Source organism: Convolutriloba macropyga, chromosome 2, assembly GCF_964194025.1.
Source record: "Convolutriloba macropyga chromosome 2, txConMacr16.3, whole genome shotgun sequence".
NCBI classification, from domain to species: Eukaryota; Metazoa; Xenacoelomorpha; order Acoela; family Convolutidae; genus Convolutriloba; species Convolutriloba macropyga.
The window spans coordinates 13,762,197-13,781,989 of NC_134469.1; the positions used below are offsets into that span (position 1 = coordinate 13,762,197).

Below are 19,793 nucleotides of genomic sequence, written 5' to 3' on the forward strand. Positions count from 1 at the left end.
GAAATCGTCTGACAGATCTGAAATTTGCTGATATTGGGTTTTAATTACATAGTCAAAAATGTCAATCCCAAATTGAATCTTCAACTAGGTTAATTGTGGAATTTTACCGACATCAATCACTATGTAATATTTGTTTACTTTTCCGATTGAAACTTGTAAACAAAATAGCTCTTCAGAACTTTGGTGACATTTCGCTCTTTTCAGTTCAAATAAGTGGAGCTTTTACAATCAGATGGGATTGTCCTTGCACAAGTTATCGCAGCCTTCAATTATACGAAAAGATGTCATTTTCACAAATATTGCCCGCGTTAGTAGGTAAGTGCCAAATAGAGAAGAATTGCAAATAAATTAACAAAGAACTTTTTTAAACAAATATAGAGTAATAAAAGTAAATGAAAAGTAAAATGACTCATAGTAGTTAAAAGAGAGAAAACATGGGTGATTTGATTCGAAACAGGCAGCTGTTAAATGGTTCACAAGAAAAAAATCGGCGCAAATGATAAGAATTTATGGCGTGATAGCCGAGAGGTAAGGTGTGTGGTTCGCACACCAATGATTGAGAGTTCAATTCCCTGCCTCCGTGAAGCTGTCTGTGTGAGGATGAGCTCTTACTTAAAAAGAGCTTCAGGTTGACCATAGCCTGACCAATGTTGGCTGCAATGATGGTACCACGTGAAAGTTTCAGACGCAAAAAAGTGACTATAGTCACCAAAAAAAGAGCAATGCTGCTCATAAAAAGATCAGTCTGAAATGTGGGGAATAATAAGAAAAAGGGCAGCTGAAAACAGGCTACTGTAGGCCTAATGCTGTTCCGCTGCGATTACGCAGAAACCACAATTAATAATTATAATTATAATTATTATTATTATAATTGAAATTTAGATCCCTGTTTGTTGGGTTTTGAGAAAACTGCAGAGAACTGGCTCCAAAAAAATGGATCTAATTAATCTTTCCGAAAACAGCGCAATTTAAAAATATTTTTTCACAATGCGGCAGTTTAGATCCGCCGACTGCGGGGTTCAGAGAAAATTGTATATAATCTTTTTTTTAATGTCAAAAGTGCAAAAAAATTCAGGGACTGTAGCGTTGTTACATTGTTACATTGTTACCCGGGTCGACGTGTCAACGCCATTCAACGCAAAGTTACGTATGATGCGGTGAATGCGGGATATTTTGTAAGATAAGCGGTGAATGCGGTGAAATTAAATAAATCAGGCGCTGAGTGCGGTGAAAAAATAACTTCATCGCTTGGTGAAGTTACAAAATTTTACAGCAGAATTTGGTGTTGAATTTACAAAAATTCACCGCTCTGAAAAAAATGTCCAAATTTATGTGAGATAAGCGGTGATTGCGAGGAAATTACATAACTTCACCGCTTGACTTAGTGGAATGTTTTCTAAAGCGATATTGAAAATAAGTTTGATGTTTACAGAAAAGTTTTGTAAGCTTAGAAGTTGAGTTCGAACTGACTGAATTATCTACTCGTTAAAATCCGTTATAGTACAATTCAGTTAATTTTATATAATTTCTGGGGTTTGGAATTTATCAAACTGTTGCTAGTTTTTTTTCACTTCTATGGTTTGAAAGTCATCATCGTATAACCTATCTAAACTTTTGTTGTCACGGACTGCTTGATCATACTGAAATTTATTTTTCGTTTTTTAATGTCCAAAGAAAACAATTATAGCAGACATGGATGCCAGAGGTCTTTCACACAGAAGCATCACTACAAATCATCCGACTTAGATAGATTTTCTCAATTTTTTCAAATTCTTGATTTCATTAGATTACCCTGCCTGAAGTATCAATCAATGTTTGAAACTGCAAAAACAATGAATGTTTCAAAAGTGCACTCTATGAGTTGTGAACTGTGATTGCGCAGATGAAGTTGAGAATGTATGAAACATTTTCGGCTCCAGTCTGCTGACTTATGGTTTTTCAAACATTTCTTATCACATCGCAAAAGACAGTTGACCTCAGAGTCAGTAGTTGTATCAAAATGTTGTTCATATATTTCTTCAAAAAATTCTCAAATTTTCACTGTGCCTTGCAAAAAAACTAGTTGTCCAAAAATTTAAATTTTTCACTATTATGTGCATTTTTAGTTATATTTTTGAGCTATCACTATCCGTTTTGATTTGGTTTTTATTAACCATAAACTGAGTTGTCTTCTTTAGGTTCTCTAAATAAACTGGTTGCTTGAATTCAGCAGGATTTTTGATCAGAACTGCGTAAAATGTGAACTTATAGCTTGTTTACAATCTTTCATGCAAGAAATTTGTATAATATGTATTAGATCATTTCTAAGATTGTTGCCGTTGACTGAAAATAGTGGTTTGATGGTGAAATTGGTCTCATTAAACTGGCTTTTAAAGTTTTTTGGCTTTTTGTTATATCAAGAAAAACTTGTTCAGCTTCGCACGTTTTTAACAACTTTTGAAGAAGATCTGCCAATTTGAGTGTCAGGTCTTCAAATGATGTACCAATGGCTACTTGAAAAACATCTCTCAGAAAAACAATCATTTGAAAAAATTAATTTTAATTTAATTTGCGGATGCATTTGAATTTTCTAAAGAACTGATCAATCTAACGTTAGAAAATTAAGTTTTTGAAACAGGAGAATAAATGTGTCAACAAGAGCTCGGCAAAAGAATGAGAAAAAACTAAACTAATGAAGAATTAAACAAAAGTTTCATATATTTATATGGCGTCTCAGTCGTTCAAAACTTAGATTGTTTGTCCAATTCTTGTTGATTGTTTCCAATGTCTGGATTCTGCATCCCGTAGATGTCAGTTGGTAGAAAAACACTTTCAAACTGTTTCTGATGTAAGCAATATTATTCTCGAAAAATGTTAGCAACGTTAGAGCATCTCTTTATAGAAAACAAACTTCGATTTTAAACAGGATCTAAGCACCGAGTTACATGCCAAAATTACTGCTTTTTTATAACCCGGTTTGAGTTCCGTACTTCCGTAAAAATTTTAAAACTATAAACCTCATCGCAAATTTGCGGTTTTCCTCAAAAACAAGTTTTTTATTGAAGTTTTTATTTGTTATTTTATTTCTATGAATTACAGTAATGTAAACAATTGAAAGATTTTTGTTTTAGGTAAAATTGAACAAAGATTATGAACCTACATGATTGTTTTAATTGAATGAAAATTGAATAAACTATGACATCTTTTTTAAAAAAATATTCAGCCTTAAAAGAGAAATGCTGTCCACATCAGAGACAATTCTTATTCAGTACAAAAAACTCTGATTATAAATGGGATCTTTATTATACTGAGTGTCAAAAATGAATTCGCACACCCAAAATTTACGAATCAAAAATTCAAATTTCGACACAATACTACCCCAGCTTGTAGTCAACTTTTAAAAATAATGCATACACCATTAGTTCTCTGCATTAGCGATCTGGCCTGCCTTTGAAACTAATATAATAAACAATAGTAACTTACCAGGTACCTCAAAATAAATTTGTTGGATTTGAATCACGCTTAACAAGAACAACAAAAGTGTCCTCAAAGGTGATATGACTTCACAATTGTTAAACTATGATTGAGCTTGTATTTGTGTTAAACATTAGAGAAAGAACGGATGTGAAAAATGCGAATCCGTGAGATCTGTTTTTCTATCTAAAATTGGACGCAGTTTGACAATCTGACACCGATGTATTTGGTAAGCCGTCATTGCGTAATAGCTCATTGCATAGGTGAGGCAGAACACTAATTTAGAGGTTTAGTAATCTGGAAAACACTTTTGAATTATTTTAACCATAAGTTACTGTTATAGCGTCAACTGCGGAGTTTTTAATTAATAAAACCGAGAGTGCAAACCCTGACGTTTAGCATATTTATTAGAAAATTTGGAATAATCAAATTTATGTTTTTTGAAGCAAATTCATTAATGTTTTCTACAGTTCCATAATTTTCACTTGTATCTTTTTCAGCAAATTGAAATTGGACTATTTCCTGATCATTAGTTGCTTCGGTAACAAGTGTTACGAAACTTACAACACACTGATCTTAATTAGACTGCTTTTTCAGCCACTAATTATCTCGCGACCATTCATATAGCAACAATGGCGAGAAAAGAGTGGAAGAAAAAGTTACATCAATTTCAGAACAAAATATCCCTAATGTTTCGGTTCTTCTCGGAGCTTCATAACTTTTTGATGGCAAGGAAAACCGTGTGGCAAAAAAAAAATTATTACTTCAAGATTGTTATCGTAATTGAGCATTGACCAAATGCCGAGTCGAAACCATATCATTGAACAAGCTCGCGAGAGTGACATTAACAGTGCGGTAATGTTCTGAATCAACTGTTTTGTTGTTCTGAATCAACTGTCAGTTGGTAGAAAAACACTTTCAAACTGTTTCTGATGTAAGCAATATTATTCTCGAAAAATGTTAGCAACGTTAGAGCATCTCTTTATAGAAAACAAACTTCGATTTTAAACAGGATCTAAGCACCGAGTTACATGCCAAAATTACTGCTTTTTTATAACCCGGTTTGAGTTCCGTACTTCCGTAAAAATTTTAAAACTCTAAACCTCATCGCAAATTTGCGGTTTTCCTCAAAAACAAGTTTTTTATTGAAGTTTTTATTTGTTATTTTATTTCTATGAATTACAGTAATGTAAACAATTGAAAGATTTTTGTTTTAGGTAAAATTGAACAAAGATTATGAACCTACATGATTGTTTTAATTGAATGAAAATTGAATAAACTATGACATCTTTTTTAAAAAAAATATTCAGCCTTAAAAGAGAAATGCTGTCCACATCAGAGACAATTCTTATTCAGTACAAAAAACTCTGATTCTAAATGGGATCTTTATTATACTGAGTGTCAAAAATGAATTCGCACACCCAAAATTTACGAATCAAAAATTCAAATTTCGACACAATACTACCCCAGCTTGTAGTCAACTTTTAAAAATAATGCATACACCATTAGTTCTCTGCATTAGCGATCTGGCCTGCCTTTGAAACTAATATAATAAACAATAGTAACTTACCAGGTACCTCAAATAAATTTGTTGGATTTGAATCACGCTTAACAAGAACAACAAAATTGTCCTCAAAGGTGATATGACTTCACAATTGTTAAACTATGATTGAGCTTGTATTTGTGTTAAACATTAGAGAAAGAACGGATGTGAAAAATGCGAATCCGTGAGATCTGTTTTTCTATCTAAAATTGGACGCAGTTTGACAATCTGACACCGATGTATTTGGTAAGCCGTCATTGCGTAATAGCTCATTGCATAGGTGAGGCAGAACACTAATTTAGAGGTTTAGTAATCTGGAAAATACTTTCGAATTATTTTAACCATAAGTTAGTGTTATAGCGTCAACTGCGGAGTTTTTAATTAATAAAACCGAGAGTGCAAACCCTGACGTTTAGCATATTTATTAGAAAATTTCGAATAATCAAGTTTTTGTTTATTGAAGCAAATTCAATAATGTTTTCTACAGTTCCATATTTTTCACTTGTAACTTTTTCAGCGAAATGAAATTGGACTATTTCCTGATCATTAGTTGCTTCGGCAACAAGTGTTACGAAACTTACACCACATTGATCTTAATTAGACTGCATTTTTGGCCACTAATTTTCTCGCGACCATTCATATAGCAACAGTGGCGAGAAAAGAGTGGCGGAAAAAGTTACATCAATTTCAGAACAAACTATCCCTAATGTTTCGGTTCTCCTCGGAGCTTCATAACTTTTTGATGGCAAAGAAAACCGTGTGGCAAAAAAAATTATTACTTCATGATTGTTATCGTAATTGAGCATTGACCAAATGCCGAGTCGAAACCATGTCATTGAACAAGCTCGAGAGAGTGACATTAACAGTGCGGTAATGATCTGAATCAACTGTTTTTGCAATTACAACAGCAGCATAGCTTTCACCGCACTGAAATTCATTAGATCATCTTTTCCTCGACTCTTATCTCGCTACTCTTTTTATAGCAAGACAGGGCGAGAAAAAGGTTGCGCAAAAGAATAGTAGTCTAGTTACACAACAGATTTTTGTGCCACTGCTTCCTTATGAGGTTCTCTCATTGGTAAGTTACGCAACTGTTGCTCGGGTAGATGTTTAGCGTTGAATATTTGTAAGAAATGCGGTGAATTTCGCGGTGAATTTTTGTAAGAAATGCGATGAAATGCGGTAAATTATTTTTTTCACCGCTGTCACCGCATTCAACGCATTCCTTACATTAAATTGCCACAAAAGTCGATGCGGTGAATTTTTGTAAGAATAGTGGAAAATTTTGCGGTGAATTTTTGTAAGAAATGCGGTGAAATGTGGTGAAATATTTTTTCACCGCATTCTCCGCAATCACCGCATTTATTACAAAAATTCACCGCACTCGCCGCATTTCTTACCAAAGTTCACCCAAAAACCACGACACGGGTGTTATTGCAACAAGGGTTTACTAATATTCATTTCTGCCACTTTTCGTAAAGCATGAGTTGCAAGAATAGTGGAAAAACAGTTTAATGGCACGGCAAATTTTCGCCATTGTTCAATGTTTCGTTAGTATTCATCCGTCAATATAAAGTAATTTCACATTATTTGCATCTGCTATTAATTCAACGAGAAATGATTAAAAGATTTCAGCCTATGATTATATACATGTGACCCCATGGGACAATAGCCCAAAATTGTAACTTTTTTTGCAGTTTCTCTTTTCAAAAGAGAACTCCGAGTTGTGATGTTTTTCAGGCGTTTTGATCCTTCTTAGTCCGAGTGGAGGTTCATCTCTCGCTGCTCCGGGATTGTTCAAGACAACCATCGCAAATCAAGAATGGGAGTCACTTGCTTGTGTTTTGGATAGCTAATGGACTTAGCATTTTTGGGCCTCCATGCAGACGTCAAAGGTTGCCATGCTTCTCGCTTTTTGATGTACCCATCTATCTGATATATATGCAGAATAATATATATATATATATATATATATATATATATATATATATATATATATATGCAGAATTAATTAAAATTTCCCTAATCACGATCTAGACTTATGGAAATGTCGTCCCTGACAAAAATTGTCCATGAAAAGACCGCGAGCCCATCTGAAAAGGGCTACAAAAAGAGATTTCATTGGTTTAACGAGATCCTCGACTACAGCTTGCGCTAAAATTGATCAACCTAAAAAACGTATTGACCAAAAATGAATTTCTAGACAGTGTGCTGACAATTGAGAAACAACTCGAGCATGAAATCACACAAAAAATAAATTTATTAGGGCCAAGGTAAATTTTATTGTGTTTCTATGCACGCTCTCATAAGCTCTAATTTTGTGCATAAAAAACATTGTTCGCTGTAACGTATCAATTTCGCAAGTTAGCTGTTCTTGCGAAACTTTTCTGACCAATTAAAATCTCCCCAACTTTGTTTTTATACTACATAAGTGAAAAATTCATATGTTAGTAATGTTGTTTCCGTCTTCTAATAACAAAGAACAAAAAACAGCCTCCTGGCTGTAACATACTTATTTGGCCCGTGAAAAAAAGTTTCGGATCTTTGCTGTTTGCGCCCCCCCCCCCCCCTAAGTACGTCATGCTCACCCCCCTTTACAGAGCACGTGTCAATACACAGAAAATCATTGTATAAAAATACGGTGCGTCTGCGGGGTGTAAATAATATGCGCCCAGTAAGCTGGTGGGGCACGAACGGGAAAGATCAAAATTTTCTTTTCTACATTTGCCCTTAAGAGACTCAGTGTTGACTCATGAAAGAACTTTTGATAAAGATTTTTATTATGATAAAAAGAAAATGACTCGACTCATGAAAACAGTGAGCTCAACCGTTTTTATTTGAAAAGAGGTCCGTGCATGGTCTCATGAAAAACATTGCACAGACTGTAGATATGCGCCGAACTGTGTAATTTAAGTCAATTTTGTCCCTCTTGCCTTTTTATTTCTTCCATAAAATCTAGATCTGGCCTAGCCCGCAACGAGTTTTAGGTTTTGAATAGTAATTCTACAGTGGAATTTACATCGTAAATTGGTAAATCAGTACTGATCACGTCCAATCTGAAGTCTAAGACTTATAAAGACATCCCAAGACCTCTGCAAGACTTGTAACGTGTTAATCAAGTATTGGCCGAGACGTGGCAAGTCTTGAGTTGATTCTTTACCAAGATTTGATAAGTCTTGATTATTGCGCAGTTAATAACCAAAGTAAAATTTTAAGAAGAAATTATTTATATTAAATGCATTTCAAAGTTAGCATTTTTGAAATTTTTTACAAGAAACTTGTTAATTTGAACAAGCTATTTCTAAATTGAGCATATAACAACTTAAAATGGTCCATATATTAACTCCAAAGCCAAATTTGTTCAATGGGCAAAAAAGTGGTATCTTTGGGGGTATCGGAATCTTTTGTTCTCTATCAAGTGAATTTTTTTGGAAGTGCTCGCGTTTTTTGTAATTCTTCTTTCGCTTTTGAAATTCTTCTAGCCAAGCCACTGTAAATAGCTGCCTTCTTCTGTCGTTACGAAACGAAAGCAGACCAATAATAAAAACTGTGCGCATTACTTGACGCAAGATTTGTCACGTCTTCGCCAACACTTGCTCAAGACTTGTTAAGTCTTGGCAAAGACTTGACTCAAGAAATGTCAAGACTTAGGACTTGATATAAGATGTGCTACATCTTAAGAGTGACATGATCAGAGTTCTAATACAGTGTTGATCCAAAATTTGCAATTTCATCGAATTAGAGAATAAGACTTGACATTCAGTTGGGGAGGGTTGAGTAAATTCCAACCAGTTGCATCTGTTAAAATTATTTTGCGTTAAGTAGTTATCGTTTTACTATAGTTACAGTTATTATTAATTTGAAGTTTGTAAAAAGCTGATTTCATTTGTTTTTAACATTTAAAGATTGAATTCAAAACAGTTAACATTTTCATTTGCTTGTATTGTTAATTGTTAAACTTATACTGACAATACATCTTTGTTGAGAGGAATTTCCGGAGTAAAACATTTAAGTTTGCGTATCTGTTCATGAAAGAAAAAACTTCGATTTTAATATTTTTCTTCATTAAGTGGAACAGCACGCACCAAATCACCAGATCGCAAATAGGTCAATTTTGAGCATCTGCTCAGAACGTACTTAAAACAAGTTGATTACAGAATCTAGTTTAAAATAAAAATTTCTAGCGATGAGGATTCTTAATTTGTGGATCGTAACTCGCACACTCTGCTGAGGCAAAGCTCAAACGGAATTCTGTCAACTTCACTTCTTCACTGTCAAACTTCATTTTTAGAATATCCGGTAAATTTTTTTAACATATCGCATGGAAAGCACGGCAGTGTTAAATTTGACAGCTAGAAATTCAGTCATATTAATAATGAGTCATATTAATAATGATGGGTACATGCATACGCATCAATATTGATATGGAAGAATTTGCATCTTCTATTTCAAGCCATGAAAGCATCCCGGGTCGAGGTTTGGCGGTGAATTTTTGTAAGAAATGAGGTGAAAAAAAATAATTTTCACCGCGTATTTCCTACATCTTTTTGCGGTGAATGTGGTGAATTGCGGTTAATTATTTATTTTCACCGCGTTCTCAGTATTCTTACAAAAAAGAGTCTTCACCACACGTGTTCGACCCCTGACCTCTTGCATGGCTTCCACTGCTTAGTCCACTGCCCCAATTGTCACTTGCATCTTTAAAATTTCTTGTGAAATTAAATCAAATTGAGTTAACTTTGGAAATCATATGCGGTGAATTTTTGTAAGAAATGCGGTGATTTTCGCGGTGAATTCTTGTAAAAAATGCGGTGACATATGGTGTATTTTTTTCACCGCATTCACCACTTTCACCGCATTTCTTAAATTAATTTGCCACAAAAGTCGATGCGGTGAATTTTTGTAAGAAATGAGGGAATGTGTATTCACAATGTCTCTCCAGCCCCTGCTGCACAATAATAGGCTTTAAAACATTACATGCAGGTAGCGTACTGAACTTTTGCTCAACATTTAGGCTGCGTTCTAATGCGCCCTTAATTGAATATAAACGAGAGCGCCGTGTGCTTTTACATAGAAACTTAATTGCGAATTAAATATTAAAATATAAATTTAATCCCGGGTCAAGGTTTTTGGGTAAATTTTTGTAAAAAATGCGGTGAATGCAGTGAAATACAATATTTCACCGCAATCACCGCATTTCTTACAAAAATTCACCGCATTCACCGCATTTTTTTAACAAAAATTCACCGCATTCACCGCATTTCTTACAAAAATTTACCCAAACGACTCGACCCGGGATTAATTTTATATTTTAATCTTTAATTCGCAATTAAGTTTCTATGTAAATGCACACGGCGCTCTCGTTTATATTCAATGAAGGACGCATTGGAACGCAGCCTAAATGTTGAGAAAAATTTTAGTACGCGACCTGCATGTCATGTTTTAAAGCCTATTATTGTGCAGCAGGGGATGGAGAGTCATTGTGAACACACATTGTGTTTATACAGACCCATATATTACAGATCTTTTCAAATAAATGAGTCTAAGTTTTTATAGAATATTCTAGGTTCTGTTTTTAAATGATTCAAAAACTTCGATTGAATTGTACTTTAAAAAGAAACTCATTAAATCATAAAATATTGTTTTTGTTTGGCACTTCCGTGGAACATTGCAAGGAGAGCAGAAATTTCTATTGGTGTTTTATAATGTTTGTTTTTTTTTACTTAATTAAAACACTTTGTTCCGACCAATGATATCAGTTCAACTAAACTTTACAATTCAATTCTCATATGAAGGAATTGAGAAATCTCTCTTCGAAACTCACTTTCAATTTTTGATTGAATTTGATTTCAAAACAGTTGGCGCACTCTAACTTGATGAACACTTCAAGGCTACAAGAACAATAAAAAAAGTTCACTGCAGAAATATATCCAACTGAAACTTTTTCGGTTCTTAGTTTTCCTTGTTTGGTAAAAGAAACTAGGTAAAGCATGCAAAAACAATGCGCGTGTAAAATATTATGCATTGTCTTCTGCAGACAAGGCAATGAACCATTAAATGATACGTTTATATCAAACAAAGTCAAATATAACTTGAAAACAATAAAAAGTTGTGAATTGAGATCTATGACAATTGAATTGCGTCTCCGAATTTTTCATTATTCATAATATTTGGAACAAGTTCATACAAGAAAGCAAAACAATAAAATTTTAAGTGTAACCAAGCCTAAATTTAATTAAGTTTTTCCGTATCGTGCATTTTGTTTCCTGGAAATTCTCTCGTATGACTTCCTTTGAATATTTTTACCAAATCTTTCCAGTTGTTTTTTATCTCAAGGAAACACAATATCGAAACAGTTAAAATCTTTTCAAAATTGACTGTTTCTGAGCTGCAAAATGATGTTGATTGTTTTGTGCCTTTCCAAATATTATCATTGATTTTTTTCCTTAGAAATATTCTGCAGCCTTGTCTGGAAATGAATATTGCACTTTTTAGGTTCACGTACATCAAAACATTTTTTGATTTTGTAAAAAAAACTTGACGAAGTCAGCGAAATAAAAGAGTTGCACAAAAAGTAGAACGTTTGAAAAATCTCTCAAAATTGCAGTACCAATTCGCATTTTTTTGAGTTTTATCAAATTGTATGACCTTTAGTTTTCGATTTTCAAATTTAATTTTGTTTTTGATACCAAATTCTAACTGAAAAGCATTCCGTAGCATTGAATATTGACGACATTTGATCTCTTTTTGCTTTTTTAACTTCAAAAATGCACGTGTTTCTGTTCAATGTTTTTACTTCAAAACATTTTTATCTATACATACAACGGTCCATAAATGATATAACAAAAGATGTGCTCAACCGTAAAAAGTAGAATAAGTGATGGATAATTAATTACCTATTAAGAAACGAGCCATGTATGGTATCCTATTGATCGTAGTAAGACGACGGTATAACGAAAAATGTTGCGCTTTTATGGGACACATGTGGTCCATTTTGTGATTAATAGGAGACCCCATATATGCATAGTTTTGTGGTAAGTAAGTTCGGTCAACCCAGATTGTTGTTTTGAAGTCAATACTACTGCCTGGACGGATATCATACGTTGCTGCCAATAAATGGTGGCTATACAAGGTTCTCCAATGGACTTCTGGACAGAGAAGCGAGCAAGGCCTGGTTCACGATTCTCATCAAGGCACAGTGGCACACACTCAACATGATCAACCCACATAAACCTCGTAATCAAATTATCATGTTTGTCAATTATTTGGCAAATTTTTTCTCACCATCGGGTTGCACTAAGTCCAATATGGTTGATTTATATCACATTATATGAAAGGTAAATATTCTAACAGCAATAGAGCGTTCAAACTTTCTCAATGCATTCATTCATTATTATCATCAAGGAGTAGCATTTGATTTTATGAAAGAACTTTTCAATTTCAAACCCAGAAAATTTTCGGAATATTTGGTTTTCTCAAGACGAAAAGACAAAAAATCTTGCAAGTCAAGGCCAAGTGAATATTTTACTATTTTAGTAGTACTAATTTTACAAAAGATTTTAATCGGAGTGAAATGATAGAGGGGTTAAATAAAAGTGGGGTTAAATGATAGAGGGATGAAATGATAGGGGTTAAATGATAAAGGGAAGAAATGATAGGGGTTAAATGATAGAGGGATGAAATGATACGGGTTAAATAAAAAGGCGCGAAAAAGCAGGACACCTTCAGCCATATTCACAATTCGTTTCACGCCAGGCATTTCCCTAAGATCCAAAATATGCAACAGCTTAATTTAACAATCAAAATTGGAAGTTTTTCTCAATTTCGTATCAATATAGATCATGAACACAAACAAGAAATCTTCAATGTGAGTTTGTTTAGAGGAATGTTGTGGCTACCAACTCGGCAAATACATGATATATGGACTTGCCCACAAACAGATGTCACCGGATAAATACATGGATAGGTTATCCAACTACGACGATGAAGACAGGCCTCTCAATCTAATCGCAGTAAATATTAAAAAATGCTCTCAAATTCATAGGAATACGCGCTCTCAAATATACACAGAGAAACACACACACACACATGCGCACACACAGACAACACACACACACACACACACACACACGCACACACACAAACATATATATAAATATATATATTTTAAAAGTTTTCAAGTATATATATATATATATATATATATATATATATATATATATATATATATATATTGTTTTCAAGTAAGGTAGCATTGCTGTATAATCCAGGCCGCAGAGAATCGCCATTTACTTGATAGGTCATCAAAAAGTCCGATGGTCCTCGTCAAATGATGCCAGTAGCAGTACCAAGAAACTTTAAAAGACAGATTGTCAGATGCTTAAGTTGCAAATTATTTGAAATGATCAGTTTAAGATATTAACAAAGCTATTATTGGTTATTGCTAATGTGATTGTCTCTAAAACTATAACAATAACGTTTGAAATCTTTTTTACTTAAGATTTGTACATCAGAAATGAAATTGTGGCTAAATTTTAATATAAAGTTCAACATTTTTTTTATTCTTACTTCTATTCGTTTAGGGCAGAGTTCACTTACCGCGTTTGTAATTTTTAACCGATAGGATGAGGTTATGTTTGTCAATTATTTGGCAAATTTTTTCTCACCATCGGGTTGGACTAAGTCCAATATGGTTGATTTTTAGCACATTATATGAAAGTTAAATATTCTAACAGCAATAGAGCGTTCAAACTTTCTCAATGCATTCATTCATTATTATCATCAAGGAGTAGCATTTGATTTTATGAAAGAAGTTTCATAACACAGGAAATTATCGGAAAATTTGGTTTTCTCAGGACGAAAAGACGAAAAAACTTGCAAGGCAAGGCCAAGTGAATATTTTAATTATTTATTATTCCTAATTTTAAAAAAGATTTTAATCGGAGTGAAATGATAGAGGGGTTAAATGAAAGTGGGGTTAAATGATAGAGGGGTTAAATGAAAGTGGGGTTAAATGATAGAGGGGTTAAATGAAAGTGGGGTTAAATGATAGAGGGGTTAAATGAAAGTGGGGTTAAATGATAGAGGGGTTAAATGAAAGTGGGGTTAAATGATAGAGGGGTTAAATGAAAGTGGGGTTAAATGATAGAGCGGTTAAATGAAAGTGGGGTTAAATTATAGAGGGGTTAAATGAAAGTGGGTTAAATGATAGAGGGGTTAAATGAAAGTGGGGTTAAATGATAGAGGGGTTGATATATATATTGTTTTCAAGTAAGGTAGCATTGCTGTATAATCCAGGCCGCAGAGAATCGCCATTTACTTGATAGGTCAACAAAAAGTCCAATCGTCCTCGTCAAATGATGCCAGTAGCAGTACCAAGAAACTTTAAAAGACAGATTGCTTAAGTTGCAATTTATTTGAAATGATCAGTTTAAGATATTTACAAAGCTATTATTGTTTATTGATAATGTGATTGTCTCTAAAACTATAACAATAACGTTTGAAATCTTTTTTACTTAAGATTTGTAAATCAGAAATGAAATTGTGGCTAAATTTTAATATAAAGTTCAACAATTTTCTTATTCTTACTTCTATTCGTTTAGGGCAGAGTTCAATTACCGCGTTTGTAATTTTTAACCGATAGGATGATGTTATTTTGGCTTAACTGACTAATTTCCTTCTTTGTTATACGAGATTTTAAAGTATTTATTTCGCATTCCGATCTAGGTATCTCTGTTAACTTTTAAACCGTAAAAAAATGTGGAAATCTTTGATGGAATGGATTTTATGCTTTCCTCGATTTTGCATCGTTGATATTCTTTTCATTGAAGATTATTGTGATTTTTTTTGTTTTTGTTTTAGAGGTTGAAAAGTTGTCTTGCTATTGATTCCATAGGCTAAAACGCCATAGCTTATTATTGGTTGTACGTAAATTTTATCAGTTTCAAGAAGTTGTGCAGTGGTTAAATTTGATATCAACTTATGCAACAAACCAGAAAAATTGGACAGTTTTGAATATAATTCGAGCATGTGCCGATTAAAACTAAATTTTTTGTCAATGCGTACTCCCAAGTACTTTAAAGACGTTTTCTGACTGATTATATCATTTTGCAGGATAATCTTTGCTTAAGAAAATTTTCTGATTGCTTTCAAATTCATCAGGTGCGTTTTTAATAAATGCAATTTGAATGTCAATTTGTTTCGCTCTTAATTGAATGTCAATTTGAATGTCAATTTGAATGTCAAATTCGGAATTTTGAATGGCAAATTGACTGTCAATTTGTTTCGCAAAAAAAGCCGGCCGCAGGTTGGATTGACTTCCCAATTTTTTTAGCTTGATTACTCACTGTGGTTCGAAACAGCGTCATCAGCGAACAAAATTGCAGTTGAGAGAGTGCAGAGCGCTTGATTTTTGTTTCCATAAACTAAAAGGAGAAGTGGCCTAGCACCGAACCCTGCGGAACTCCATATTCTATTGGTAAGAAATCCAACCTGAATTCAACCGACTTTACGCACTGTTGTCTGTCACTCAAAAAGCATTTTTGTACACGTCCTCTCCTCATCCGTACATTTTCCAGCTTTTCCAGGAGCAAGTTTTGCTCAATTGTATCCAAGGTTTCCTTCAGATCTATGAAGACAGCCTTCACTTCTCTAAATCATTTTTCCCAGTCTTGTTTGATTTCTTCGAAGAACTTAGATAATGCATCGGTATTCCCTTTTTGCTCGAAAACCAAATTGATTTTTTTAAGCAAATTAAGTTTCATGAAGAATGTTGTCTTTCGATCACACAATATTTTTCTCTAGAAATTTTCCAATTGTTGGTAATAAACTAATTGGCGTTTACTTTTGTGCTTCAAAAGCATTCCCGTACCTATTTATCGAAATAACTACGCCTTTTTTCAAACATTTTAGGAAGGTTCCTTTCTCGAAACACTTATTATAAAAACATCAATGTAGGTAGTGTACATATTATAATTCTTAAGCATGGATTTATAGATTCCGTCAAAATCAGTGCTATTTTAAATTTTAATTTTAATTTTAACTTCAAAAGCATTCCCGCACCTATTTATCGAAATAACTACGCCTTTTTTCAAACATTTTGGGAAAGTTCCTTTCTCGAAACACTTATTTTAAAAACGTCAATGTAAGAAGTGTACATATTATATTTCTTAAGCATGGATTTATATATTCCGTCAAAATCAAGGCTAATTTTATTTTTAATTTTTTAATAACAAGTTATATTTCAAATTCATTTGTTGAGGTCAAAAACATGCTATTTCAAGTTCTTTTCTCTGTTCCTTTTTTTCCAGGTTCAACCAATTTTTTTCAATAACAATTTTCTGATTGTTATGAAGTATATTTTAACGTTTTCAATTTGTTTCTCTGACAGCTCTTCTTTTTTTGGTATATTTCCAATCATTGTTCATTGTATTAAAAAATCAATCTGCTGGAAACGATTTTTGTGTTTTTTGCAACTTTTTTTGTTAATAGTTCGTTTTGTTTTTACTTATTTATCAACTTAATTATATATCAACTTAATATATCAACTTTACTTAATTATCAACTTCCTCAAAAACAGCTTCTTGGATTTTTCAAAAGCAAGACCACAATCCAGAGCATAAAATTGCATCATAAGTTTGCCTAATTTGTCTCTAATTTTAAACACCGTGTTTTCCACAATCTAAGTTGTTTTCAAGAACGGTCCAATCTCTCAACTTTGTTTTTTTAGTTGTACAGTTTTTTCGACGTAATCAGAGAACATGATTTGGACATTATAGTAATCACCTACTGCTGACTTGATGATTTCAGTATCTACTGTTTTCGAGCAATAAACTATGTCAAAATTGGTTCTCGAATCAACTTTTTTTCTAGTACACCACACGCTTGACATAAAACTTAAGTTGAAAGAATTGAAAATGTTTTTTTTTTGTTTCGTAAGCTTGACGTTTTTGCTACTATGGTCAATATTAAAGTCTCAGTAGACATTATGCAACTGTTTGGGTTTTGGAATTAGCTCTTCAGAAAACATTTAACAAGTTTCCCATATTTCGTTCATACTTTTATTTGGTTTGATATAGATCACTATTAATAAAAAACTTTTGCCAAATTTTTTGTTGATTTTCACAGTTAAGTTCGAACGTTGGTACCGCTAAGCTTGTTAATAAATGTTTTTTTTTATTATCCATCCTTCGAAAAAGCCCGGCCCTCATCGTTAGAGGTTTTGCATTTAGTAATCTTCTGTTAGCCATGAAGTTAATGCATCTTGTGTTCGATTGATCCTTCCGCCTCGTGCTGCTAATGGTCAAAACAGTATCACCCCTCATACCTATTGCACTATTTGAAAAATCGCTCAAAATTACCTCACCATTCATGTTGTTGCCTTTTTCTCAGTAATTGATTAAGGCTCTTTAACGAATAAATCAAAGGATAATTTTCCAAGGAGAAAAGAAAACTACTCAATTTTCATTTGGATTTTACTTTAACATTTCAATGCTTTTACTTGAAGAGTGGGCGGGAATTAAAATATGGTGGATATATAATCTACTTCTTTTTGTCGCACTTTGTCGAAATAATACATTTTAAACACTCAAAATATATATATATATATATATATATATATATATATAAATATATATATATATATATATATATATATATTTATGTATATATATATATATATATATATATATATATATAAATATATATAAATTTATATATATATATATATATATATATATATATTTCTCAATAAACAAACACACACATTTATATATATATATATATGTATATTTAAATATATTTATATATATATATATATATATACATACATATATATATATATATATATATATATATATATAGAGAGAGAGAGAGGGATATATATGTTTATAAAATTGTTCTAAAAATATATAGATGGATCTTGAAACCATATTTCGCATGCCATTTGCAATTCATTAGGTTGCCGGTCTCACATATCAGTTTTGTCCACGTTTGCGAACATGGGTGAAGAAATTTTTTCAACACTTTTTGCGTGGAAAAAAAATGTGGACAACAGTGGCAATAAATTTTTGGACAACCTCTACGAAATTTTGTCGCCCAGCTAAAAGTTTCACGTTTATCTGTCATTAATAACCGCAATTTGTGAGCAGTGTTATCGTCATCATTGCACTTTAACCTTCATTTTTGTATTAAAAAGTTTGACGGATTAAATTTTTTTAAATTCTTCGCTTAATTTTGATAAGAAGTACCAATTATATCCCCACTTGTTCTCCTTTAACCAGTTTCGGAAGCCTTGAGGGATTAAATGAATAATTAACAGTTTTAAGTTCAACGCACCTTAAATTAAGTTTTTAACCATTATTTTATGTTCCAAACATTGAAGGATTTAAATTATAGTTAACCCTCACTGCATTTTCATAAGAAGTACCAATTATATCCCCACTTGTTGTCCTTTTTTCATTTTCCGAAGCCTTAAGGGATTAACCGAATAATTAACAGTTTTAAGTTCAACGCACCCTAAGTTCAGTTTTGAACCATTATTTTATGTTCCAAACATTGACGGATTTAAATTATAATTAACACTTACTGCATTTTCATAAGAAGTACCAATTATATCCTTCTTTTTCTCCTTTGATTAGTTTTAGAAGCCTTGCGCGGAATAAATTTACCTCAGAGCGGATTTTAGGGACATTAATTTTTGGATACTTGTGACAGAGATCCGTCGGCTTTTTTCGCATGTAATCAGTTTCCTCAATAGCGGAAATCAGTGACAAATTTTCCCAATTTGGACAATTTTGATCAAATTAGAACTATTTTCTCTTACTGTCAATGTTGCCCGCAAAAGTTTATAAAACCTAATTTTAAAACGTTGGGAGTGGACAACGCTCACATTTGCGAGCAAATTTGCTCAAAATGTAGGTTTGGCAACCTTTTACAATTCAGAGGTTCTGCTTCGTTGATTTAAAAAATTCGGCCGTGCGTTTCAGGCAATGTACGTACCCAGTTTCTGTCAAAATATGATCCTTGAAGTGGGGTTTGGGCCTGGAAACTTTCGAAGGAGTCATCACCCCAATGTTCGCGAGGGTGCACCCTACCTCCTGGCAGGAATGGAGTTAGGGCAAATTGGGATTCCTTTCATAATGTCAGTGTCCTTCGATTACCACAACGTCACTGAAGAGCTGACCTTTCATTGGTTCAAGCATAACATTATGTGCAAAGAAAAACCATGGATATGTGCAGGAAATAAAAGAAGTAAACCTGCCAGCAAGCAAACTCCCGTCAAGAGCGCTTCAAAACCAAGAAAAACCACAGGCAACAAAAAGGCTCAGCGCAAGTCTAGACAGCACTGAGAACAAAGTTGCGATTAATAAATTGTTTGATTTGTCTTGAAAAAAAAAACAGAAAACTTTGTAACAACGCACAAGTGATTTCAAAAGTTGAAGAAATGGATTTATTTCGAAAAACTATTCCTAGCAAGACTGAAGTAAGAATTGTACCATAAGGTCGCATTTGTGTTACGTTTCTTAACATGGATAAAAAATGGATGCGCTAGATGAGAATGCAAAACATATCAAGAGTGTTGAGGCAGCAACCTATAGCATAATAACAATCTCCTGTAAACTGTTACCATGGATCAAAAATGCGCCATAATTTTCCTGCAAAAACAAAGAACTACTAGAATTTAAACTCCTGTAAACATTACGATGCAGAGGTATACCCAAATCGTCACGGGCAGATATGCCCGATGCGTGTATCTCGTGTTCGTTTTTACTATGCTAATACATTGAAAGTGGAACAA

The 19,793-nt window shown here is 33.2% G+C and overlaps 1 protein-coding gene across 1 annotated transcript; it reads left to right on the forward strand.

Annotated features, from left to right (window-relative positions):
- Positions 1 to 6,751: 6,751 nt before the first annotated feature.
- On the forward strand, positions 6,752 to 19,447 carry LOC142334824 (uncharacterized; the record flags this gene model as incomplete). Its single annotated transcript, XM_075383149.1, has 4 exons — positions 6,752 to 6,891; positions 12,069 to 12,232; positions 12,878 to 13,008; positions 18,982 to 19,447. Coding segments are annotated over 4 exons (798 nt in total), but the record flags the coding sequence as incomplete, so codon positions are not given.
- Between the last annotated feature and the right edge of the window lie 346 nt (positions 19,448 to 19,793).